The 26,872-nt window shown below is 41.2% G+C and overlaps 1 protein-coding gene across 2 annotated transcripts; it reads left to right on the forward strand.

The window, feature by feature from the left end:
- The first annotated feature begins 402 nt into the window (after positions 1–402).
- Positions 403–24,041, forward strand: BDH2 (3-hydroxybutyrate dehydrogenase 2). Of its 2 annotated transcripts, XM_047799008.1 has the most exons (11): positions 409–485; positions 2,011–2,171; positions 3,741–3,820; positions 4,316–4,394; positions 6,940–7,036; positions 9,207–9,315; positions 12,509–12,569; positions 15,047–15,160; positions 20,560–20,618; positions 21,466–21,558; positions 23,811–24,041. In XM_047799008.1, the coding sequence occupies exons 3-11, from the start codon at positions 3,749–3,751 to the stop codon at positions 23,862–23,864; spliced, it is 738 nt and encodes a 245-aa protein (XP_047654964.1). In that variant the 5' UTR covers positions 409–485; positions 2,011–2,171; positions 3,741–3,748; the 3' UTR covers positions 23,865–24,041. The 2 variants fall into 2 exon arrangements, with proteins under 2 accessions (XP_047654965.1, XP_047654964.1); XM_047799009.1 differs by lacking the exon at positions 2,011–2,171 and having other exon boundaries at positions 403–485.
- The last annotated feature ends 2,831 nt before the right edge of the window (positions 24,042–26,872 follow it).

The raw sequence follows: 26,872 nt of genomic DNA on the forward strand, positions 1-26,872 counted from the left end.
AAACACAAGAGGATTTTTATTTCCGTCCCTCAAAACAATCCAGGTCAAGGGCCAGGAAGAAAAGCTCCAGTACCTTCGATGACCCAGATTCCTTCTGTTTTGTTGCTAACTTCCACATGAAATGTCTGGCTCGTCCAATCGTATAATGTCCCCAGAGCAGCATATAGTCATTGCAAATAAAAGAGAAGGGTTGAGGTCAATTTGGTGAAGAAAATGATTTCCACATTCTAAGTGAGCAATAAGATGCTTTTCCACTTTTCACTAAGTACTTGGAGTTAACAGTTCTACCTTAGCCCCACTAGATGGCAGCATATAACATATAAAGTATGTGCATGTGCGTGCCCTTTTCTAAAAACTGGAGCAGCCTTAACTACAAATCCCAGGATGCATTATTGGGTACATGACTTCCTTCTGCACAAAGGTCTTAAGTTTGTTGTGCGCAGTGCAGTGTGATTTGGAGGACGCCATCACTCTGCTGCTCTAAAGTAAGATATTTAATTATGTTTTAAGTGAAACTTGGAACTGGGAAAAGAAGAGGTTTAATTGTCAGATATCTATTACTTTGTTCTGCGCATTACCTTTTTCAAGATACTTTTAGTAAGAATCAGGATAGGGATGGGTTTTTAACAGGTTGAAACTCAGAGTTGCCAAAGAAGAGAGGATTTTACAGTGTCTGTAAATGGGGTTTTTTTTCCTGGCTAATGAAGATAAGAGTTTCTGAAAACTCTGTTTGTGTCTCTGCTAATCAAAAATTAACACTTTGGGAGTTACGGTCAAGGTGCAACAGAAACGAATCCGACTAAGAACAATGAGGTTGCAGGTTCGATCCCTGGCCTCGATCAGTGGGTTAAGGAGCTGTGGTGTAGGTAGCAGACTCGGTTTGGATCTGGGATTGCTGTGGCTGTGGTATAGGCCGGCGGCTGTAGCTCTGATTCAACCCCTAGCCTGGGAACCTCCATATGTCACAGGTGCGGCCCTAAAAAAGAAAAAAAAAAAAAAAACACTTTGATTCCAAAATTTAGAGTAAGAAGTCTATTTTGTCTGGTTTTCACATTGTATTTACCGAAAGTTTCCTCATCTCACCAAATGATTGCACTCGTTTTTTCAAGTAAATCCATTTTAGTGTGATTCTGCAGTTTTATCTAGTAGTAAGGCTTTGGCTCCAAAATCTGGTCCCAGAAAGACAGAGAGGACAGCTAGGGGGAGGTTTTCAGAGTGAGTAAAAGGACTGCTCTTTGCTTCAGCAGTTGTTTAGTAAGTGCTTCTCAGGGTGTCAAAGATTCCCAGGGAAACCTTTGGCATTTGTCTTCACAGTGCCATGGGCCAAAAGTCACTAATAACAGTAGTGTAAAATAACTTTTTAATACAGCATACTCAAGATTGGGGGAGGGAAGATTATTGGGGGGGGGTCTCTTACTTTCTAAGTTATTGAATACATTTCTCAATGCTTACCCTGTTTTAAGTGAAAATGTATAAGTCGTATATGGGAAAAAAAAAGTAAAAATTCATTTCATCAGAGTAGGTCAGGCACTGTAAAAGACCAGCTTCCCCGTCAACACAAGAACATCAGTGAAGTCGTAAACTCGTCGCTGGAGTCAGTTCTTGGGACGCATTGTTAGTCCGGGGCCCTCTGAGAAGCTGACTCCAAGACAGAGTTAAACATGCCTGGGCTTTATTAGGGGAAATGTGGGGTGAGAGAAAATGAAGGAACCAGATAAGGCTCGGAGCGCAGATGGACCACGAGGGCAGTGGGCCGGCAAAGGAAGGAGCGTGGGACGCCGGGCTGGGCTGATGGGCGCATCCTGCGGGATCCTGCCGTTTCTGGGAGGGTCCATGAGGCCGGCGGGAGGGACTCGGTGTGTCCCAGAAATAGGTCTGGCTTAGTATTGAGGCCGCTGTCAGACACCAACTGGAAATAACCAGGGGGAAGTAGCCTCGGCACAAACTCAGCGATGGGTTTCAGAGCGCAGCGCCGGCCTCCTGGTCGGTTACCGGGTCCCTGTTCTACAGGCTCCTGGTGCCGCGTGGGGTTTAGAGAGTTCCGCTGGGTGTGTGAGGACCGCAAGAGGAACGCCAGGACCACAGGCCTTCTCGCTCGAACCCACAATCAAGAGGCCTCAGTATGAATTCACAGCCGTGAAACTCTGGGCAAACCACGTAATCTCTTTGAGGTTAGTGCGCTGGTGACCAAACCCTGTGTCATCTCTTAAACACGTCCCTCCTCCACCCCTGCTGTCCATACTTGCTGTTTCTCCACCAATCTCTGCGCTACTGAAGCCCAGAGCTTAGAAGGAAACCCCCTGCTCACACCTGCTGTCTCCGTCCCTAGACTGTTCTCCACGTGAGCTTTCTAGAATATACACCTGATCGTGTCATGCTCTTTCCATAAATCCTTTCGTGCCCATTGCACAGAGGAGTAACTAGCTCTCAGCCTGGAGAGCTTAAAGCCAGAACACACTGGGTAGGGCAAAGTCAATTTTGGCCAAAGAGAGCAGAGAGATAAGTTCAAAAGATGTGACTGAATCACAAGAGCCATCCAGGCAAGACTGCTAGCTAACTGTACTTTATCAGGCAGGTAACTGAACAGACTGTGGAGGTTATTTTGTACATGAACAAAACTCCTACTCTTAGCCTCTGCTGCCAGAGCTGACCAATGAACATAGGCTGGAATTTCTAAGAAGGGCTTCCTTCTTCAATAGAAAGGCGAGGCCTCTGCAAGACTTTTGGCCTTTGCTCCTTTCCTTCTTTTTGCCTGGAACACAGATCTGATTGGACATAGCAGCCATTTTCTGCCTTGGTGTGTGGTCAGAGACACACTAAGAACCAAAGGGTGAGAGAAGGGACCTGGTTCCTTGCAGACAGCCTCATTTGACCACCATTTGACTCTTCACTTTTCCTCGTCACCAGCCATTCCTCTCACCCTGAATCTACAATCCAAATGCTGGCCAAATATCTCCTGCACATCACATTTCCCCCATGTCAGAATTTCTCAGTCCTCGCTTTAAAAATTACTGTTTGTATCTGTTGAAGTGTTCCTACCGAATGCTTAAACTTTAAAGAAGATCAACAGCGTTGGCGAGTGAAATGTTCACAGAGCAAGAGTCAGGAGGCCTGAGTTTAGTTTCTGGCTCGGTTGGTTGACCAGTCCTGTACCGTGGGCAGTTCACATCAGTTCTCTCATCTGTAAAATGGGGGCATTGGACATGGTCTGACTTTCCAACTCTTTTTTTTTTTAATGATTTTCTGAGGACAACTGTGAAATCTTCCCAAGGGTTATGAAAAAACGCAGACAATTAATAGTGCAAATCCCAACAAAAGTTTCCAAGAGAAGACGCAAGCAGCAGCCCCAGACAGTCAGGACACATCCGGGGCACGACGGTGTATCAGTGTGTGCAGGAATGGAGTCCCTCTAGGGTGGAAGGAAGGACTCCACCCCTGCTCTGTCGGCACCAGAGGCTGTCCTCTTGGGGAACTGAAGGAGTCTAACAGGGGATTAGAGGCTGATGTCTGTCTGTCACCAATTAGCCCTACAGTGGGTTTTTCATAGGCAAAGCTAGGCATTGAAAGAAGGCATTCTCGGAGAATGATGGGAATATTCTCAAGTGGTGGAAATATTTGTACAGCAGTACTGTCTTTGGGTTCTTAAAGGAGGGCATTGAACTCATCCTTCTAGATGTTCCTGCACACGGCCATGCCTACAGTAAAAGCCATTAATAACACACCTTCGTGTTAAACCACAGGTTCAATTATGGGTCGACTTGATGGGAAGGTCATCATCCTGACAGCCGCTGCTCAGGGGATCGGCCGGGCAGCTGCCTTGGTAAGTTATCTCCTGTTATTTTCTTGCTAACTTTTGAGGTATTGAATTGTGTGGACAGATTCCATGGTCATTTAATCCGCTCTGTTTTTTTTTTTTTTCTTTTGTGCGTCTGTTGTCTTAAGTTGAAAAAAGAAGGTGGCGACTCCTGACCCCACATAGATGAAGGAATGAATATACTTGACATGCTTATTAGGCGACATCACTAATCAACTTGGACTCTGAGAAACTTACCTCTCTGCCTCAGTTTCTCTGCACCATAATACATTTACTGCAGGGGTCCTACAGGAGTGCACAGCTTTCTGAAATTATGTCCATTCAGATATAGAACTCCAGAGTTATGAGACTATCAATTTACTTGAAAATTTGAGATCCCACGTATTTTATAAGGGAAACGGCAATGAAAATAAGATAAGAGGGAAAGGCTAAATGACTTTCAGTCATGAGAGTGGTTTAACCAAGTAAACAAAGGATTTATTTGTGCATTGTGTCTACCAGGCTTTTGCAAGAGAAGGTGCCAAAGTCATAGCCACAGATATCAATGAGTCCAAACTTCAGGAACTGGAAAACTACCCAGGTAAGCAACTCAACAGCTTGAACCTGCGATTCAGAGTCTACTAGGGATTATAAAGTGTTAGTAGTACTGACATGTTGAAAAAAAATTCCTTAGCTGTTCAATTCTACTGGCCCGATTCTATGAACCTACAGACAAGTCTATATAATGCAATGTATAAACAAAATTTTCAAGATATATACTTAAAATTCTTATTTATCCAACATGTTGAAGGGTTCAGTAGCTAATTACAAAATCCTCTGTGAATATTTCACAGTCTTTTTTTAGGGCTACACCTGAGGTATATGGACGTTCCCAGGCTAGGGGCTGAATTGGAGATGTAGCTGCCGACCTAAGTCAGAGCCACAGCAATGCAATGTCCGAGTTGAATTTGCGACCTATGGTACAGCTTGCAGCAATGCCAGATCCTTAACCCATCCTTAACCCATCATGGCCAGGGATCGTACCCTGCACCCTCATGGATACTAGTTGTGTTCTTAACCTGCTGAGCCACAATGTGAATTCCTATTTAACAGTCTTTATGTTAACTTTTGATGACAACCTTTCACCTCTGTGCTCTGCACCCCCGTTCAGGGCAGCCCTGTCCAAGAGAAACATGACGTAAGCCACAGGCATAATTTTAAATTTACTAGTAAAATTTACACTTAAATTTTTCATTTAAAAAGTGAACAGAGGGAAGTTCCCATGTGGTACAGAAGGTTAAGGATCCATCATTGCTGCAGCTATGGCTCAGGTCGCAACTTGGACAGGGTTCAGTTCCTAGTCAGGGAACTTCCACATGCTCAGGTGTAGCAAAATAAATCAGTCAATAAATAAACCAAGAGTGTTCCCTGATGGCTCAGCAGGTTAAGATCTGACATTGTCACTGCTATGATATGGGTTTGATTCGTGGTATAGGAATTTCTGCATGCCACAGGCGCAACCAGAAATAAACAAGTAAGTAAACAGAAGCAGGTGAAAATTAAATCTAAAAAATATATTTTATTTAACTCAATATATTTAAACTATTATAAGTGTAATGTACTCCCTATAAAATTATTAACAGGATATTTTACACTTTTTATACTAAATCTTCAAAATCCGCGTGTATTTTACATTTCACAACTTGTTTCAACTCAGACCAGCTGCATTTCAAGTGCTTAATAGCCACGTGTGGCTGGTGGCTACCATATTGGAAACAGCTCAGCCTTAACATTCTATATCATAACCAGAAACCCAAAGAAACAACCCAAATTATTTTGGTGTGTATTACCCCTTACCACACCACACTAAACCTAAATCCAATATCAAAGGCAATTTACTCTGAAAGAAATCAAAACAGAGAATTCATCTGGAAGTTGACTGTTCCGACAAAATAGACGTTTCTGTGATCAAACACAAATTAGTTCACTGACCTAGTTATCTATATTAGGCTATATTGAATTTTAATTCCAACAAATCAGTATAAAGTTGTTAGACTAGAAAAGCACAAAGGAAAAAAGGTCTTTCTGAAATTCAATTTCAGTCTTCCCTGTATTTATAATCTTTTCATGAACTTTTCTTTCTATATCTAAAAGAATAATAAAATAAACCATATATATGTATATATTTTAAAAAACATTAAAATAATGACTGCTGTTTCATTAAAGAATGTCCAGGTGTTTTTTAGCAGCTAGCATGATGTGTCTCTCTCAGATCCTATGGTAGATCTCTTATGTCTGGCTTTCAAGTGTTTCACCCCTTCTTCTGCCTTTTTATATCTCCTTCTTGCAGTTTAGTCCAGAAATAAGGGATAATACCCTTGGCCAACAGAGTCATTTCAAAAAAAAATCATAGAATTTTTTTTTTTTTTTGTATTTTTAGGGCCACACCTGCAGCATGTGGAAGTTCCCAGGTTAGGGGTTGAATCAGAGCTGCAGTTGCTGGCCACAGCCACAGCCACAGCAATGCCACTTCTGAGACACATCTGTGACCTACACCACAGCTCATGGCACACCAGATCCTTGACCCACTGAGAGAGGCCAGGGATCAAACCGGCATCCTCGTGGATACCAGTCAAATTTGTTACTGCTGAGGCATGATGGGAACTCCCTAAAAAATTGCAGAATTAACATTAAGGTCAAGTTCACAAATTGAAACAATCCCTTATTCTCCATTCCTGCCCTTCCCCTTCACATAGATGGTTCACCATTGCTGTAGCACTGACTTGACCTCTGGGGGAAAGAATGGGCTAAAGTGAGCCAACTCTCAGCTATTACTGCTTGCTTACTGAGAAGCATCTGGTATAGATCATTCATACCTCACCACGAAGTCCTTACTCAGAAAAGACCTTTATCATTCATTTTAAATAATGGAGACAAAGGGAGGGAGAATGAGGAGGTCAAAATAGGATGGACTTCAAAATTTTTCCCGAGAGTCTTAATATTCTGGAAACCTGCTAATGGTCAGCAATCCTGCAAAGCCTAACTGGACGGATATTGCCATCTTCACACCTCGAAACCGCTAAATCTTCAAGGTTAAACATTCTTTATAGGTATAGGCAAATTGTGTTCTTTGTTTTATTCTTCAGGTATTCAAACTCGGGTCCTTGATGTCACAAAGAAGAAACAAATTGATGAGTTCGCCAATGACATTGAGAGGCTTGATGTTCTCTTTAACGTTGCTGGGTAATTCATAACTTTTTAACTTCATTCTCCTTACAGAAAGTTTCCCATAACTTTTATCAAAAGAATTTTGAGAATATGGCAAAATTACTCATTGTGAACCATTATATAGTCCTTGGGAAATAGCTAGATTTTAAACAGAATTTTTATTACAAGTGAGATTCGGCAAGTAGGACAGTCATAGACATTGACATAAGCTTGAAGCCTAAAGACAGTTAAGGTCACTCAGGCAGCCAGTACTAATGAGCAGCTAGTGCTCTTCTCAAGGCTGGGAACAGGCTTCTGCCAATGGCCTGGTCATTGATGCTCCCCTAGGACTTAGAAAATAATGTGGAAAACTTTTCCAGTAGAGTGTCTTTAAAATACCACTTAACCAGGGTATATTTACCAGAAGCCAAGTACTCAGCTTAGGGAAATGGAAATGTTCCAAATTTTTTGGCACATTCTAGCAAGTTCTTTATACCTTCCAACTCAAGTGTTTCCGATTGGGACAGTCAATCCCAGCAAAAGAAGTTTCATATTGTACCTTTATACACAGCACCAAAGAAAATGCCTTAATTGAACTTATTAGGGTGGTACCAAGCTTGCTGAATCATGCGTAAATGATGAAAGCCTGAAATTGGAGTCATTACATGTAGATACAGGAAGTGCTAGTACCCAATGTCCCTTCTCAGGCACAACCGTTGCTGTGAGTACATAGGAACGCAGCAGATACCCTCCAAACCCCACTTTTCTTATATAGTGTTCCATTTACAATGCTACATAGAAAAATCCCCAGCCTTCTAATAATATTTTTGTGATTCTTCCCAATCATGACTCAGAGTCAAAAAAAAAAAAAAAACCTTAGTCTATCATTTATCATATGTTGCAATGTATGGAAATTAAATTAAAGCAACAATTTATGTTGATCTATTTTATAAGTAACCTGCTCATCCCTTTTAGGGGAATATACCCAAAGCTGTGAAAAAATCAACTAGCAAAATTAGTTTTGGAGCATCTATTATATTTTCAGCAGCATGAGAGATTCAGAGTTATAATATGTGGTTCTTGCTGTCATTCAGTTGAACTGGAAATACACTGGCACATGGTGTATTTTGCTATTGCAACCAACAATATTTTATAATAAATTATAAACCTTTGATCCAGGGTCAGTGAACTCAATTAGGACCCCAGTGTTTAGAAAGCTTTAGGAAATGTGACTTTAAAAAAGAGTGAAGCTTATTTTAAAGGTTTTGCTTTGTTCTGCTTTGTTTACTCAGTATGCTAGAAATGTTCAGTATGGGTATTACTTTGCTATCCTGAGATTTTGAGACACTTGTTTTCCTTGCAGTTTTCATTTCCCTTGAGAATGTTAAATCTGTGCCACCTGAGGGCACTGTTGCTCTTGAAATAGGAGTCAAGACAGTTCCTGTTCTCATTTGTGCATGTTTAATGGCATTGATGTTTCCTATGCAGTTGGTGTAGATTTTCTTATATTTGGTGACTCCAAAGTCCTGCTTCTTTTAAAAGAAGGATGTTGGGAATTCCCATCGTGGCTCAGTGGTTAACGAATTCGACTAGGAACCATGAGGTTGCGGGTTCAATCCCTGGCCTTGCTCAGTGGGTTAAGGATCCGGTGTTGCCTTGAGCTGTGGTGTAGGTTGCAGACGCGTCTCAGATCCCGAGTTGCTGTGGCTCTGGTGTAGGCTGGTGGCTACAGCTCCAATTCGACCCCTAGCCTGGGAACATCCATATGCCGCAGGAGCGGTTCAAGAAATGGCAAAAGGGGGAAAAAAATTAAAAAAAGAAGGATATTGGAGTTCCCACTGTGGTGCAATGGGTTGATGGTCTGACTTGTCTCTGTGGCATTGCCACTTTGTTCCCCAGCCTGGGAATTTGCATAAGCCACAGGTATGGCCATAAAAGGAAAATTAAAATGAATAAAATAAAGTAAAAAAGTTAAGTAAAGGAAAATAAGTAAAATAAAATAAAGATGTTGTCTTCAAATAAACTAAAGTATGTTGTTGGGATACTTCCTCATCTAATGTACTAAGTGATATTATGCTTAAATTAACAATCTTGGTAAGGGAAGGGGCTACAGTCTAAGCCAATAAATGATAATAAAAAGGATAAAGGAATAGAGTAGAAATGTTTTTAAATGATTGTTTTCCCCATTGTCTAACCATTCGTCCAGTTTCGTCCATCACGGAACCATCCTGGACTGTGAGGAGAAGGACTGGGACTTCTCAATGAATCTCAACGTCCGCAGCATGTACCTGATGATCAAGGCATTTCTTCCTAAAGTAAGAGGACCGGCCCCGCTGGGATACGCAGCACTGGAGAAGTAGGTCTGCGTGGCAGACATCTAGGGAGGGTCCCCACGTGTGCTGAAGGGTGATGAGAGCTAACATGACGAACCTGTATTGAACATTTATACCAAGGCGTTTAATAGAAATTAACTCATTTACTTTTCCCCTTTATTCATCCCAGGAGTGTTGAGCACCATGCGCCAGGCTGCATTCCAGGCGCAGGAGGCACATCACAGAACTGGGCAGATGTCCTTTCTATAAGGGATAAGGGAGGTCCTATGTTTGAGAGGGTGGAATAGGATAATACATAATCAAATAAACAGAGTGTGTGGTATGGTTATAGGCATTGTGAATTAAAAAGAAGCTCAGATATCAGTGAGGTCCAGGAACTCCTCACTGATCAGGTGAAATTTTCCCAGGGATCCCAGTGAAGCAAGGGAGCTGAGCATTCAGGTATCTGGAAAGAGGGTTCCAGGGATTGGGACAGCAAGGAAGCATGTGGGACCAAAGAAATCCAATGAGGAAGGTACTACTTTATCGCAGCCACTGTGCAGAAGGATGAAACTAGGAAGTTAGGTAACTTGCCTGAGGTCATGTAGCTAGCAACTAGCTGGAGCCAGGATTTGAACCCTGGAAGTTGGGCTCCTTCTTGATTTCAGTGTCTTGGCACACACTCTCAAGGTGAATGTACCCCATTGCTTTTCTGTACCCTGAGTATTCTCCTTGCATTCCTATTTCCAGCTCAGCCACAGAGGTACCAGAGAGGTGAGATATCATATGCTAAGGAAAGAGTGTTCCTTGTGAATCTGCTACCCTTAAATTTGCCAGCCTTCACACAATTTGTCATTTTTCATTTAATTTTACAAATAAGTATTAAGTGCCTCTTGATAGAAAGCACCATGCTACATGTTCTGGAGGAGGGGGATATAAGTATGAAAAACATTGGAGTGCCTGTTGTGGCTCCGTGGGTTAAGGACCCAATGTAGTCTCTGTGAGAATGTGGGTTCAATCCCTGGCCTCGACCAGTCAGTGAAAGGATCACGCATTGCCTCAAGCTTTGGTATAGGTCATAGATGTGGCTCGGATCCAGTGTTCTCATGGCTCTGGTGTAGACTGCAGCTGCAGCTTTGATCCAACCCATAGCCTGGGAATTTCCATATGCCACAGGTGCAGCCATTAAAAAAAAAATTTAAATATGAAAAGCATTGACTTCAAATGAGCTTATAAGCCAGTCGTAGCAGACAATGAACAAGACTGACTTTTGTAGAGAACCAGGTCAGTTCAAGGTTGTAAGCTGCACTCTAGTGAAATGCAAAAGAGCCATCTGTCTCTTCCTTCCCAGCTGGATTAGGTGACCGACTGATGATACTGAATGCTGCCCAACCTGGGGCAGGAGAAGAGCTGTTTGATGGCAAAGCAGGGCTGATACTTTGCTCTGGACCTTCAGCCTGATGTCAGGGGGTGCAGATGAATGCTGAAAGGAAAATTAGAGAATTGACTTAGTAACAAAGGCATTTTTCAGTCTGCTTGTTTAGCACCTAGAAGGAATTTTTGAGTTGGCCTATTGAATGTTGAGCTGGCAAATTCTTTAAAAATATAAATTGTCCCCCCCCCTTTTTTTTTCCTATTTGGAGTTCATGAAATCTGTTGTTCGGAACGTAAATGTATTTTTTTAAGACTAACCTTTAGCATGGGATATGAGGAAGAGCAGTAAAAGAGGAAAGCTTAGGTGAGATGGATAAGACTGTTGCCTGTGCATGAGATATATGTAAAACTGAATGCTTGACAAGGATCAGGTAAGGAAGTAGGTATGGGGTATTGTGGAGCTGAAATTTAAACTTGTTAAGTGTTAACTTTTAAAATATCAAACACTAGCTTGCAAATTAGTGAGTTTGCCTATGATTTAAAGCACCTTAACAGTAATCCATGTAAGCCAATGACACTCATTTGTTAAAAAAAAAAAAAAAAAAAAATCCCAAGAGATATTAATGACTGGAACAGGGAATCAAAAGGAGTCAGTGCCACACTTGTTAAAGTGACTGTAACCAACCTGACCTCGGATTTTGGAATCTGGCAGCAGAAGGCCTTTGGCACAGCCCAAGCTCTGCCCCTAATTCACCCCATGACCTGGGAGATGGCACTTGTGCTTTCTCAGCATTCATTGCTTCTATTCAAAATTAGGGTGATAGATGACACAATCCCTTCCAGCTCTGGCTATGTTCACAAACCATGACACACATATACCAGGTTAGAACTTTCCAGGGGAAGCCAGGATTTGGAAACTAGGCACATTGGAAAGGTCAGGTGGTCAAAACTGAGGAACACTTGTAGGGAAATTTTTGTTCATGGATGAGCATACAGAAAACCATCCCAAGACTGGAAAAGCAGTCAAAAGGCAAAGGACAAATTTAAAAATACTGTGAAAAGAGGTAAATGCAGAATCCAACGTCCACCAGAAGAAATTAGTTACAACAAGGATTTAGGGAGGTCTTGGCTACTTGGGGGCGTTTTCCTCCTTTGCTGTTATCTTAAAGAGTCTCTTGCACATAGAGGTGCTTAGCAAACATTTGTTGGATGAATAAATGAATCTAAGTTGTCAGTCCAGGTGGAGGTCACTTCTGTGGCTTGAGCCACTGCCGTGGTGAGGGTTCCATCCCTGACCCAGACACTTCCACATGCTGTGTGCGTGGCCAAGAAAACCCAGCCTCTCCCCCTACCCTTCTCTGTAACAGTCTGTGCTGTTGCTGGATGCAGGTTATATCAGCCACTCCAATCAGACTGGCAGCTCTATATGTCAGAGACTGAGTTGTTTATCTTTGAATCTCCTGAACCTAGCACTGTATCTGACCACAGGAGACATTCAACAAATACGTGTTGACTGAAGTAAGAATTTTCCAGCATCAGTGACATTAACATTGATTAGCATTTCGTTTAGCTCAGAGCTTCTTCTTTGGTCTTTCTGATGCTCTTATGCCACAGAAAGGCGGTGACCCCCAGGGATGTGCACAAGCCATCAATTCCCAGCAGTGACTGGGTGAGACGCTTCAGACTGCTTAACAGGGTTTCATGTTAATAGCTAATAAAATGTTTCTGCAAACCGTAAGTAAGTGCACATCTTTTGAAGAGGTAGTGTCTTTAGCCTGCCAAATAACATCCTTTTGTGTGTGTGTTTGTTTTGTTTTGACAGATGCTTGCTCAGAAGTCTGGCAACATTATCAACATGTCCTCTGTAGCTTCTAGCATCAAAGGTAGGTCTCTGTTCCTCTGGGAATTATGCTGTACATACTCACACTCCTTCGGGAGCTGGGGGTTTGGAAAACAGGCATAGCCGACATCATGTAACCCACTCATAACTTCAAAACTGCTTTTTAAAAATTGGTATTGGAGTTCCCATCATGACTCAGCAGTAACGAACCCAACTAATATCCATGAAGATGGTCGCGGGTTTGAGCCCTGCAGTAGAGGTTGCAGACGCGGCTCAGATCTCATGTTGCTGCGGCTGTGGTGTAGGCCAGCAGCGGCAGCTTTGGTTTGACCCCTAGCCTGGGAACTTCCATATGCTGCGGATGCAGCCCTGTAAAAAAAAAGACAAAAAAATAAAAATTGGCATTAAGTTCTTTAACTACCAACCCTTTTGCCTTAGAACAAAAGGGTTATAAAGTTAAATAGAAGTTTATTTGCTTTGCCCTGCCTTTTATTCCTTCTGATAGATACAGAAATGAAGACCAAAGTGGAGAAGAAAACACTTATCCATTGACTTAATCAAAAAAGATGTATTGAGCACCCATTAGGTGTCCCTGACCCCAAAGAATTGAGGACCAAAAGAGGGGAGGGTCAGGTAAATGCACACCTACACTGTGACAGGATGAGAACAGCTTCGTGCGAAGTGCTGCCGCAGTACCTGCAATGTTGTAACTCTGCCTGTGGATTGGATTTGTTTGTTTGTTTGTTTGTTTGTTTGTTTGTTTGTTTTAGGACCTTACCTGTGGCATATGGGAGCTCCCAGGCTAGGGGTAGAATCGGAGCTGTAGCCACTGGCCTACGCCAGAGCCACAGCAACGCGGGATCGGAGCTGCCTCTGCAAACTACACCACAGCTCAAGGCAACACCGGATCCTTAACCCACTGAGCAAGGCCAGGGATCGAACCTGCAACCTGTGGTTCCTAGTCGGATTTGTTAACCACTGCGCCATGACAGAAACTCCCAGTAGCCAGATTCTTAACCCACTAAGCAGGCCAGAGATTGAACCCACACACTCATGGATACTAGTCAGATTCTTAACCCAGTGAGCCGCAACGGGAACTCACCTTTTTTTTTTGGATTTTTTTTGTTTGTTTGCCTGTGAATTGGAGAGTGCTTCACAAATACATTTGATCCAGTCCTATATAAGAAGTCAAGTTGAAGGGCCAGATCGCAGTGCAGAAATGGAGATGGTGGATGGTGGCAGTTTGGAACAGATGGGTTTTTGAGTTTGAAATGAAGTAGCTATTGCTGAGATAACATCCCTTCTCTTAGCAAGGGTACCCATGGTAAGTCCACCCTGGAGAAGAATGCAAAGAGATGCCTATGCCTCTGGGTTTGTTTGGGTTGTGTTTTGTTTTGCACTGCTTTACCCTAATTTTCTTTTGGAATACGCTAAGGGTTCTACCCACTGGCGATGAAAAACTAAGTTCACTCCTATCACTTAAATGCAGCATCTCAGGAGTTCCCATCGTGGTGCAGTGGTTAACGAATCCAACTAGGAACCATGAGGTTGTGGGTTCGATCTCTGGCCTTGCTCAATGGGTTTAGGATGTGGCGTTGCCGTGAGCTGTGGTATAGGTTGCAGACGCGGCTCAGATCCCGCGTTGCTGTGACTCTGGTGTAGGCTGGCAGCTACAGCTCCAATTAGACTTCTAGCCTGGGAACTCCATATGCCTCGGGAGCAGCCCTAGAAAAGGCAAAAAGACAAAAAAAAATTAAAAATTAAAAATAAACGCAGCATCTCAAACCTGAAGTCTCAACTTAATTGTGTCAATAATGACATTATTTTCCCGGGTTCAGAAATTAGTCTTATTAAGGGCAATGAAATCCTGAAATCAATGTTTAAAAATGATGGAGTATGAGGAAGCACGACAGTAGTTACTCAGGATGCTTTTTCTTTCCTTTATTTTATTTTATTTTATTTTATTTTTTGGTTTTTGGTTTTTGGTTTTTCCGGGAGAGGGTGTTGGGTGTTTTTTTTTGTTTTTTGTTTTTTGTTTTTTTGCTTTTGCTTTTTAGGGCTGCATCCACAGCATATGGAGGTTCCCAGGCTAGGGTTTGAATCAGGAGCTGTAGCCATCAACCTACGCCACAGCAACACAGGATCCAAGCCACATCTTTGACCTACACCACAGCTCATGGCACACCAGATTCGCTCATGGCACTGAGCGAGGCCAGGGATTGAACCCTCAACCTGCTGGTTCCTAGTCGGATTCATTTCTGCTGCACCATGACAGGAACTCCTCCTTTCCTTTTTTTTTTTTTTTTTTTTTTTTTTGCTGCACCCATGACATGTGGAAGTGTCCAAGCCAGGGATCAAACCTGCACCATAGCAGCAACCCAAGCCACAGCCGTGACAATGCCAGGTCCTTAGCCTACTGAGCCACCAGGGAACTCCACACAGATAATTATTTGTGTTCCTTTCCTAAAGGAGACTATGTTTTTTATTCCTTCAACTGCTGAACTTTCCCTTCATTCTCAGGAGTTGTGAACAGGTGTGTGTACAGTGCAACCAAGGCAGCCGTAATTGGCCTCACAAAGTCCGTGGCTGCAGACTTCATCCAGCAAGGCATTCGGTGCAACTGTGTGTGTCCAGGTGAGTTCATCACTGCCGGGCTGTGAAACTGTCCTTTCTGACATCCCAGCTGCCACTGTAAAAGGTGTCTATATAAGCTTGTTTACCACCTGTATTGTCATGGGGAAAAGTTCAAAAGAAAAATAGTCTGGCTTATAACCATCCAAGGGTAAGTTGGAAAAGACATCCTAAGTCATGAGGAATAACTTGCAGATGTGTTTAAAAAAAATTTTTTTTTTCCAACCGAGTAAATCCGAAGCTTTAGTTGGCTTTATTCAACACTTCATGAGTCAGGCAGCATCCCACCTAGCACCATGGATGCTCCAAGGAGAGGTAACACAATGGAAGGTGTTTCCAGAAAGGAGGGCAGGGCAGGCAAAAGGAGGGCATTTGCAAAAGAAAAGAACAGGTTATTCTGGGACAGGGCTTCTTTTTTACGGGGAGGGGACTGTGCCAGTTTTACCACACGTATTGCTGCTGCTTCCTCCTCTAGGGGGATAGAGGAGGAGCCAAGGGGCCCCATTACCTCATTGGCGCTGACCAGAAAGTTCCAGACTGGGTGATTCCTTTTCTGGTGAAGGTCGATTCTGCAGTTACATCAGGCATTAAATCCGGGTTTGACAGCATGGGCTTCAGCACAAATGACGCCATTTTGGTTTAACAGACGCAAAAGGTTTAAATGCTACTTGGGTGTTTGGGGCAATTCCAAACCCTGTGGTTAAGAGGCCTAACTGGCCAGGGCTTGGTGTTTTGGAAGCAGGCCTGGGATGACCTTGTCAGGGGAAAGATGAAAAGGAGACCGTTCTCACGGGACAGTAGGAAGAAAGAGGGGGCTCTGGAACATAGGGAGCCACTGAGTCATGTAAATCACCTGGAGCGCCTATAAATAAAAAGGAGAGATTAACACCTTCCCTTGTGCTATAAAGAGGGGGTCCACAAACTATGGCCTGCCTTCCAGATCTGGCCCACTTCCTGTTTTGTAAACACAGTTTTACTGGAGCATACGCAGCTTGCTTTTGTATTGGCTAAGTCTGCTTTCCTGCTGCAGTCCAAATGGTTCTCAAAGCTGAAAACATTTGCATTCTTGCTTTTGACCAAAAAGCATGCTGGCCCCTCTTATAAAGGAAAAGAGAATAGCTGAATTTATATTAGTAGAGAGGACATTCAATTTATCCAAAGAAAAGTATTCAATAACTTATTTCTTAGGAATAATGTCTCATTTTCTTAGGAATAATGTCTCATTTTCTTATTTCTTAAGAAATAAGTTATTGAAATAAGTTATGCCCTTTCACCTGTTTCAACCAATCCAAAATGAACACAGGCATGCCTTAGAGATACTTCCAGCTGGGTTACAGACCACCACAGCAAAGCAAATACTGTAATAAAGCTGTACTCACATGAATTTTTTGGTTTCCCCATGCATACTAAAATTATGTTGCAATAGCATTAGCGTGCAGTAGCATTATGTCTAAAAAAACACATATTAGTGTGCAGTAGCATTATGTCTAAAAAAGACAATGTGCATACCTTAACTTAAAAATACTTTATTGCTGAAAAATGCCAACCATCACCTGAGCCTTCAGTAAGTAGTAATCTTTTTGCAGCAGTAACATCAAAAATCGCTTTCACAGATCATCGTAACAAATATAATGAACAAGTTCAAAATATTGCAAGAATTACCAAATGTGACACAGAGACACAAAGGGAGCAAATGCTATTGGAGATATGGTACTGATAGATTTGCTCAACACAGGTTTGCTTCAAACCTTCAATTTGTTAAAAAAAAATTATATATATATGTGTGTGTGTATATATATATATATATATATATATATATATATATATACAGGATCTGTGAAACACAGTAAAACAAAGTCTGCCTGTACAGGGTGCCTAGGAAGAATTATCAACTTCCTCTCTTAAAAGAAATTCAGTATTGCATCTCCAGAATCATGGTTTCTCTTAGTAGTTCACAACTGGTATTGGGGGGTAGGGGTTGGTGAGGGGATAGCATTTCACCGTTACCCATGGGACCCTTTAAAACCTGAGGGGCATCCCAGAATTGGGAGAAGAAGCTGGTGGGGGACAAACACTGTGTGTAGTTTGGAGATTCTGATGTAATCCATCATAGTCTCTTCTCAGGTGAAAACCCTGACTTATTGGTTGAAAGGGGGGAACTACTGAATAACCTTCAAGCTACAGAATTTCCTTGATTGAGGTGTTCCACTTAATTTTTCTTGGACTGGAAAGGTAAACAAAGGTAACACTAAGAAAGAAGGAGATACAGGAGGGACAGTTGCATCGGGTTTTAACATACACACCAGTGATGCTTGAGTCAAGCTATTCTTGGGGCCATTTATCCAGTGGAATAAATGGCACGATGATTTGGAAAATGTGGTTGTTTTAAAACTGGACTTTTCGGAAGATTGGAAAGTATATAATCACACTCTCTGGAACAAGGAACCAGCTGTGACTCACTAAGCTAGTCATAGAAGAAAATGTGACAAGGGATGAGTATGTCAGGGGTGGTGCTGATGGTATGGTCACAACCCTTCAACTCCAGACTGCTGTGGACAGTGACACGGTGTGTTAGTCTATGCCTTGTCACAGCAGAGTCAGATGACAGAGGAATTAAGTGGGAGGCACAGGCTTTCTCTACAGTGTTCATGTAATACTGGCCGTAGGTAAGATGTGCTGTGCATTTGACTCAGTGGGAGGAATCTGTTCAAGATTTAAGGATTTTTTTTTCTTTGCTTTTTAGGGCCACATTTGCAGCATATGGAAGTTCCCAGGCTAGGGGTTAAATCCAAGGTGCAGCTGCCAGCCTACTCCACAGTTGCAGCAACATGGGATCCGAGCCTCGTCTGCAACCTACACCACAGCTCACAGTTACACCAGATCCTTAACCCACTGAGCGAGGCCAGGGATCAAACCCTTGTCCTCATGGATGTTAGCCAGGTTCATTACCACTGATCCACAAAGGAAACTCCAGAGATTTAAGGATTTTTGAGGAGAATAAGTGAAAGCTTAGGTGACTTGAGCACACCCTTTTTTTTTTAAGTTTATTGAAGTATAGTTAATTTACAAGGTTGTGATAATTTCTGCTATACAACAAAGTGATCAGTTATACATATACTCTCATTCCGTAGATGATCACAGAATATTGAGTAGAGTTTTCTGTGCTATACAGTAAGCCCCCATTGGCCAATCATTCCATATACCTCCGTGTGCATATTGCCAGTCCCAAACCCCGAGTCCATCCATCCATGCCCACCTGTCCCTTTTGGTAACTATAAGTTTTTCAGAGTCTGTGTGTCTGTTTCTACTCCAAATAAGTTCATTTGTATCCTTTTTTTAGATTCCACATATAAATGATACAGGATGTTTGTCTTTCACTAACTTCACCTAGTATGACAATTTCTAGATCCATTCATATTGCTGCAAATGGCATCATTTCGCTCCTTTTATCGCAGAGGATTGTTCCATTGTATATATGCACCATATCTTCCTTGTCCACTCTGCTGTCGATGGACTTTAGGTTACTTCCACGTCTTGGCTATTGTAAATAGTGCTGCAGTGAACATTGGGGGGGGGGGGTGTATCTTTTTGAATTATGGTTTTCTCCAGGTAGATGCCCAGGAGTAGGATTGTTGGATCATATGGTAGTTCTATTTTTAGTTTTTTGAGAAACCTTCATACTGTTTTCCATAGTGGTTGCACCAATGTACGTTCCCACCAGCAGTGTAAGAAGGTTCCCTTTTCTCTTCACCTTCTCCAGCATTTGTTGTTTATAGACTTTTTGACGATGGCCATCCTGGCTGGTATAAGGTGATACTCCGTAGTAGTTTTGATTTGTGTTTTTCTAATTATTAGTGACATTGAGCATCTTTTCATGTGTTTTTTTGGCCATCCATGCCCTTGGTAGAATTGCAGACTTTAGGAGGCTACTAATGAGGGAAGTGAGGAAAATATCATGGGAAACTAGATACAAAGGAATTTTTGTTATGTGGTTTAAGAAATTTTATCAACAACAACAGAAAAAGAAACTTCATCAAGACTATTGCCTGCAGTACCGTGGAGGGTAGAAAATGTTCCTGATGAAGCTGGGGACACAGTCAAGGCAACTGCCACCAGGGTGTTGATAGTGCCGCCCACTTACAGTGAAACATGAGAGCAAAGACACAAGGAAAAGGCTTTTCAACAAAAAGGGGCCAAGATTTGCAGATCTTGAAGATTCCCAGCCTCTCTAGAGAAATGGCAAATGACAATAAAATTAAGAGAGAGTTCTCGTTGTGGCTCAGTGGTAACAAACCCAGCTAGTAACCATGAGGATTCGGGTTCGATCCCTAGCCTCAATCAGTGGGTTAAGGATCCAGCATTGCTGTGGCTGTGGTGTAGTTTGCAGATGTGGCTTGGATCCCGTGTTGCTGCAGCTGTGGGCTAGGCCGTCAGCTGCAGCTATGATTGGACCCCTATCTTGGGAACTTTCTTATGCTGCACATGTGGCCCTAAAAAAAAAATTTTTTTTTAAAGACTAAAAATAAAATTAAATGGTTTCTGAGCAAACAGCAAATCTATGGCCCACCCAAGAGCAAGGTCTAAGGATGGAGCTGAGGGTGTGACTGTGAAATCATTTGTTATGACCTTGGAAAAGATCGTGTGGTCTCCTGGCGTACTGTCAGCCAGAAGAAGGGCCCTCTAAAGAGAGTTTACAGATGACCTAAGTGAACAAAAAATGTCTGGCCATTTGCTCTGTAGGAAGGTGAACTAGGTGGGATTTTAAAAAATTTAGTGTCGTTCTTATTTTTCCTTTTCTAAAGTAAAATAATTTTAAGTTATATCTTTTGATAAGAAACATGAAACAATTAAATTTGAAACCAATGAAAATAGGTAAGATAATGAGGAAAATGTAGAGCCACCTAAATTATTGAGGACTGTGACAGGCAGTGAGTTGTCCCTGAAGACCCCCAGAGGGAACTTGACAGGGAAGAGTGGTTTTGAGAGCCTTAAACCCGTCTGGTCTGGGTGCTTGTACTGGTAAAGAATATCCATGATTTTAGCCACATCTCAGGGTTGTTATGAGGATCAACAGGTAATACCTATAAAAGTGCTTAAGATCCATAAAGTATCGTGTCAGTGTAATGTGACTAAACTGTGTTCTTGGAAATGCTGGCTGCTTCGCCCAGAGTCCCTGACTGGTGCCACAAAGAATTGGAGTCTGTGTTTTTAAAAATCATGGATGTTACTAAAGAAGTTATAAGCCTATTAAATAAAAGGGCAGACAGGTAGAGATGAAATTGTCCTTCTAAGTGATGGAGAAGGATTTCAGTGATTATTGTATTGAATTGAAAGTTTAAAGTGTAATAGTCCATTTCTTTTTCAGTCTAAGTTACCAAGCTGAATGCTTCCCTTTGATTTAGGTACCGTTGATACCCCCTCTCTGCAAGAAAGAATACAAGCTAGACCAAATCCTGAAGAGGTATGTCTACTATTTTAATCTTCTACTTTAAAGACCTGCCCTTTCCTGACCCAGAGTAGACAGATTGGTAGAGACAGAAAGTGGAAGGGTGGTTGCCAGGGGCTGGGGGAGAGGAGATGGGAGTTATTATTTAATGGGTATAGAGTTTCTATTTTGCAAGATGGAAAGAGCGCTGGAGATTTGTTGCATAATAGTGTGAATATACTTAACACTACTGAACTGGACACTTAAAAATAGTCAAGATGGTAATTTTGTTATGTATGTATTTACCACATTTTCAAAAAATATAAAAATTTCCTCTTTTTTATTTATTTATTATTATTTTTTTTTTTAGGACTGCACCTGTGGCATATGGAAGTTCCCAGGCTAGGCATCGAATTGGAGCTACAGCTGCCGGCCTACACCACAGCCACACCACCAGCAGATCCACATCTATAATCTACACCACAGCTCACCGCAACGCCAGATCCTTAACCCACTGAGCGAGGCCAAGGATCAAATCTGCATCCTCATGGATACTAGTCAGGTTTGTTTCTGCTGAGCCATAACAGGAACTCCGAAAAATGCCCTCTTCTTTAATATTAGCTTTCTGATCTGTCACAGTGTCTGTAATGTTTAGAAAAACAGAAATAGTTTGAATAGCTAGGAAGTCACCAGAGTCGTACTTGGTCCACAATTAATGTTTTTAACGATACTCTCCTGTGTCCTATATCATTTATGATTAACCAGGGCAGCAAGCCAATGGTACCTTTGTAGATTCCTCTTGCCTTTGACCTCCCGAAGGAGTCACAGGTGAGTTCATACTTCAGTTCACATCACTGATGTCTGGTATGGTTTCTGGTTACAGGCACTGAGCGATTTTCTAAAGAGACAGAAAACAGGAAGATTTGCAACCGCGGAAGAAGTAGCCCTGCTCTGCGTGTACTTGGCCTCTGATGAAGTAAGCACTGTTCTTCCCAGGGAGTTCATTATCCTCAGTCACATTTGACCACAATGTGCTCATCAAAATAATGTGATTTTAGGGCATATGGATGCTGAGACGGTGTGTTTATACTGCAGGGATAAATTCTGATTTAATTTGCTCAAAGAAAAGCCACTTTGATCTGAGCCAGCAACTCTTTTTCATTCAGCTTCCTGTGTCACTAAATCTGATAGCAAATGAAGTGGTAGAGGATGGAAAAAAATGAAACTGCTCGATTTTATAACTGCTTTCCAAAATTACAGTTTGGGAAAGCATAATGCAATATAAATCAAGTGATCTTCCCAAATGATGAGAGCTTCAGGTGAAATGAAGGCAGGGTTAATGAGATGTAATTGTGTCCAGGAGACACTGAATTAGCATCTGATGTTTTCATTTTTACTGATGACTTATTTAGAAGAATCCCACTACCTCTTTTTTTTTTCCTACAAATTCCTACCTGTTTATCATCCTATATGGAAGTTCTTCATTCTCTTTACACTTTGCATCTATTTAGTAATCAGTTTTTGTTTAATGGCTGCTGTGTATTTTTAAATGGCATAGGGCTATGAAAACAGAAACTATTTATAAGGTATGGAGCACAAGGACATCCCCTGTTTTATGCTTTTGAATAGTACATGACCAGGGAACTGTGAGAGAAAAGAGGGAGGAAAGGGGAGTCGGGGTGAGTGCGGAGGTGTATTATTGGTCAGTCAGTCAGCTCTTCTTTACTGTGACTTGGAGCACAGCAGGTGGTTGGTGACTGGGACAAATACAGAGGTTGCAATATGCTAATAACAGAACAGTTACTTCTGAGAACTCTTAGCAGCAGTTGTCCACAGCTGAGAAAATTGCTAGATAGATTATGATGAAGCGAGTACCTTGACGTTTTGATGTCTCTGAATCTGTATCTTCCGAAGAGCTCTTTTGCTCTGTGGGTACTGCTGATAAGCTAAGTTGCCCCTGTTTTGCCAGAGCTTAGGTTGCCAAGTATTTGGGCATGTTCTAGCTTGGAATATGCAACAAAAGGACCTTTGTCCTTTTAGAAAGGTCCAGAAGAGTCCATATGTAAAACAGAAAGCTTGCCTTTTAAAAAAAACTTGGGGGATTCAGAGTGGTTGCTTGGTAGAGTAACTAACCTTGTTTACCTACTTTAGATGATCAGCTGTCATATAATGAACTTTAAAACACTCTTTACTCCTATATGATGTCTTTCCTTCCTGCCTCTGCCATTGTTTCAGACATCAGGTGAATTTAAAACTAAGAACATCAATTTGAGTCCTCATTATCCATATTTACATTAAAACATTTTTAATTCTCTACCACAAGAATCACTTCAGCTTCTATGGAAAAAAAAAAAAAAAACTTATTTTTTAACTCCTTTAGTTTTGTACAGATTTGGATGTCTGAAACTAGTATAGAATATATTTTTGGTTAGTAGATTATTATAATTATTATTCACATAAACTTTTTTTTTTCTTTTTAGGGCCACACCCGTGGCATATGTAGGTTCCCAGGATAGGGGTTGAATCGGAGCTACATCTGCCGGCCTGCAGCACAGCCACAGCCACGCCGATCCGAGCCATGTCTGCAACCTAAACTCATGGCAACGCCGGATCCTTAACCCACTGATCGAGGCCAGGAATCGAACCCGCAACCTCATGGTTCCTAGTCGGATTCGTTTCTGCTGTGCCACGATGGGAACTCCTATTCCTTTAAACTTTAAAAACACATTTAATGTGCTTAATAAGTTCCTGGAATTACCCATGTTTATTGATTAACTAAATGTACATTTTTTTTTAATTCTGTTTGGTAATTGTTGTGACCACTTTCGCACGCTTGATTATGTCAAAAGTTATTAGTGGCACACAACTCAGCTAGCTTACAATACTTTTGAGTTTCAAAACAAAAACGTACTATTTTAGCCTATACTTTATCCAAATTTGGGGAACGGCAATATATCACAAGATTTCTTAATTTTCTGATTCTGAGTCTAAACACCCTCAGAATGTGACATGTGTTCAGCCACTAGCCAGAGACCAGTTAGCACCCGATCCCGAGAAAAATCAGCACTTTTAACTCATCGGAAATCTAATTCATATTTTCCTGATTTCTCTTTGTTAAGTGCATTTTCCTGGTACTATGAAAATAAATTGATGAGCTATCTCAGTCAGGAAGACTGAAGGAACACACATCTGGTTAATCGTTCTTTCTTTTTGTGTTTATCACTGCAGTCTGCCTACGTAACAGGTAATCCTGTTGTCATTGATGGAGGCTGGAGCTTGTGATTTCAGGATCTCCTTGCCTGGGAAGGCAGTCACTTCCTGTCCACAGTGAACCGGTTATGAAGAACAGTCACCCATCCTCTCTCTGCTATCAATGGCATATTAATGAAAACAAGACCTTTTTGATGATGTCGTTGCTCAGAGAATTCTGATTCTTTAAATATATTACTCTCTTTCTAATCTCTTCGGAAATCATTGTAGATAGGTGGGATAATGAGCTTACTGCAAAAAGAATATTTTTAAAATAAATTTCAATTTGTAAGCATATACAATTAAGATGTGAATATGAAGAAAAAAGGAATTTTTTAAAGTATTCTTTTTTTAGTGATTTTTATTTTTTCCATTGTAGTTTGTTGACAGTGTTCTATCAGTTTTCTACTGTACAGCAAAGTGACCCAGTCGCACACACACACACACATATATGTATATATATATATATACATTCTTTTTCTCACATTATCCTCCATCATGTTCCATCATAAGTACCTAGATATAGTTCCCTGTGCTATACAGCAGGATCTCATTGCTTATCCACTCCAAATGCAATAGTTTGCATCTTTTAACCCCAGACTCTCAGTGCATCCCACTCCCTCCTCCCCCTCAGCAACCACAAGTCTGTTCTCCAACTCCATGAGTTTCTTTTCTGTGGGAAGGTTCATTTGTGCGGTATATTACATTCCAGCTAGTTTCCAATACTCAAATATTTTTGTACAATTTTGCATTGGTATGTATGTGGATACTAATTTTTAAATTTTACACCATTATAAATGAACACCAGGAGTTCCCACTGTGCACCAGGTTAAGGATCCCACGTTGTCTCTGTGACAGTGTGGGTTCAGTCTTCAGCCCGGCCCAGTGGGTTAAGGTGCAACCTTGCTGCAGCATAGGTCACAGCTGTGGTTTGGATTCAATCCCTGGCCCAGAAACTTCCATGTCTCATGGGTGTGGTCATAAAAAATAATAATAATAATAAAAATAGGAGTTCCCATTATGGCTCAGGGAGTCAAGAACTCAACTAGTATCCATGACAATTCAGGTTTAATCCCTGGCCTCGCTCAATGGGTTAAGAATCCAGTGTTGCCATGTAGGTCAAGGATGCAGCTCAGATCTGACATTGCTGTGGCTGTGGTATAGGCTGGTGGCTGAAGCTGGGATTGAACCCCTAGCTTGGGAACTTCCATATGCCGCAGGTGCAGCCCTAAAAAAGACATTCGAATAATAATATCTTTTTAAAAAAATGAACACCCAAGGCAGGAAGGTGCTTGTTTTCAATAACTTACATTAAAAGGAATTTAGATTCAGAACTATTGTTGATCTGTTATATAAAAGAAATATAATCATCGGATGTTTATACTTAATGCATGTCATCACTTATAACCAAGTACTATTTTGTTAGTCTAAAGAATCTGTATTAAAATAAGCAATATTTGACATGGGCATAATAAACATAGTTAACTAAACTGCAGTATTGTCACAGTTTGAGAGATACTTTACAGACTAAGTATAGATTTCTTCATCAAATTCCAAGATAACAGGCAAGAGAACATGAAATTTAGAAATAATCTCTGGATAAGTAAACAGAAATGAATCATATAACAAGAAACAAGAGTTTCAATAAAAACTTTAAATTCATAGATGATAATTCTAGACTCAATCAGAAAATTATCTATAATAACAGATTACTAGGGAGAAGGTTTTTCTTTTTGTTTTAGGGTTTGATGTTTGCTTTTTCTTTGTTGTTACCTCAAAAGACCAAGTGACTTAATGCACATATAGATAATAAATGAGCAGTTCCTCAATCTTTTGTATTAACTGTATTAATATTAAACTGTATTTAATATTAACAAGGAAGATTTTGAAATGGACAGTGAAAGGCTAACATTTTATGTATGAGGAAGAACATGCATTTGATGAAGATGAGTTAAAACTGAAAGCAAAGGACATTTTGACTAGCATTCCTAAAGAGTTCATTGATTACGATTTGCTTTAGGGTTCTGGACCAGATATTCCACTACTGGATCACCTATAGTGTGGTTTTTTACCTAGACTCCACATCATCCACTTTATCTTGGATTTTAGTTTTTTGCTTTGTGAAATTAGGGAACTGGGCCAAATGATTGGGTTTCTTTTGATGTATCAATCAACATGCTATAACTTCTTATCAAGTGAAATAATACAACACTGAAGCTTTTAAGTATTTTATGAAGTACTTACATGCATATGTGAGCGATGAAAAAATGAATTCTAAATAATCATGTGATGGATACTGCAAAATGGATTCTAACAATAGCAAATGTTTCCTCAGAGTTAGTTCTTTCAGAGAGAACTATAAATATAAAACATTATAAACGATAAAACAAAGTAAAGCTAGCCAAAAGTTCCTTGTTCTCCAAAGTTGTGTTAATCAAATCGGGTGATGTATCATGAAGATCATATGACTGAAAGATAAGGAAAAATATAGTTCATTCCTGCGGGAAGAGGAAGCTGGATGTCACTAGAAACTTCTACAAGCTTTAGGAGAGGAAGTGTTCTGTTTAGAAAAATAATCATTTTAGACGCTCTGAAGAAGTTCATCCATTCTCTCCTAAAGGAGGACCTGAGAGAGAAGGAGTGGGTTTTGTCTAGTGGAAACATTTATGTGACATTGTCCGTCTTGCCTGAAAAACGGTGATTAAAACTGGCACTTGGTTAAAGGGGTGAAAAACAGGTAAGACAATTTTTATTTCTTAAAGGAAATGAAAATTACCCCCGAAAGGGCGCACGCGCATATACACACATTTAGTTAAAGGGGGGAGGAGGGATTATAAAGGAACGGAAGACACGGTAATGGAAAGGAGAACGAAATGCAAAAGAATCAAACTGCTGATGAACAGGTGAAAACCTAAACCCATACAGCAAGAAGGGCAAGTGCTAAAGAAGCGATAAAAGGGAGTTCCCATCGTGGCTCAGTGGTCCGACTAGGAACCATGAGGTTGCAGGTTCGATCCCTGGCCTTGCTCAGTGGGTTAAGG

This window comes from Phacochoerus africanus, chromosome 10, assembly GCF_016906955.1.
Source record: "Phacochoerus africanus isolate WHEZ1 chromosome 10, ROS_Pafr_v1, whole genome shotgun sequence".
NCBI lineage: Eukaryota > Metazoa > Chordata > Mammalia > Artiodactyla > Suidae > Phacochoerus > Phacochoerus africanus.

Excerpts from the sequence above, each read along its gene's own strand:
- BDH2 (XM_047799009.1), top strand. The coding sequence starts at position 3,749 with ATGGGTCGACTTGATGGGAAGGTCATCATCCTGACAGCCGCTGCTCAG. Across the intron at positions 9,316-12,508 it reads TCAAGGCATTTCTTCCTAAA|ATGCTTGCTCAGAAGTCTGG; the intron begins GTAAGAGGACCG and ends TTGTTTTGACAG. Across the intron at positions 12,570-15,046 it reads TGTAGCTTCTAGCATCAAAG|GAGTTGTGAACAGGTGTGTG; the intron begins GTAGGTCTCTGT and ends CTTCATTCTCAG.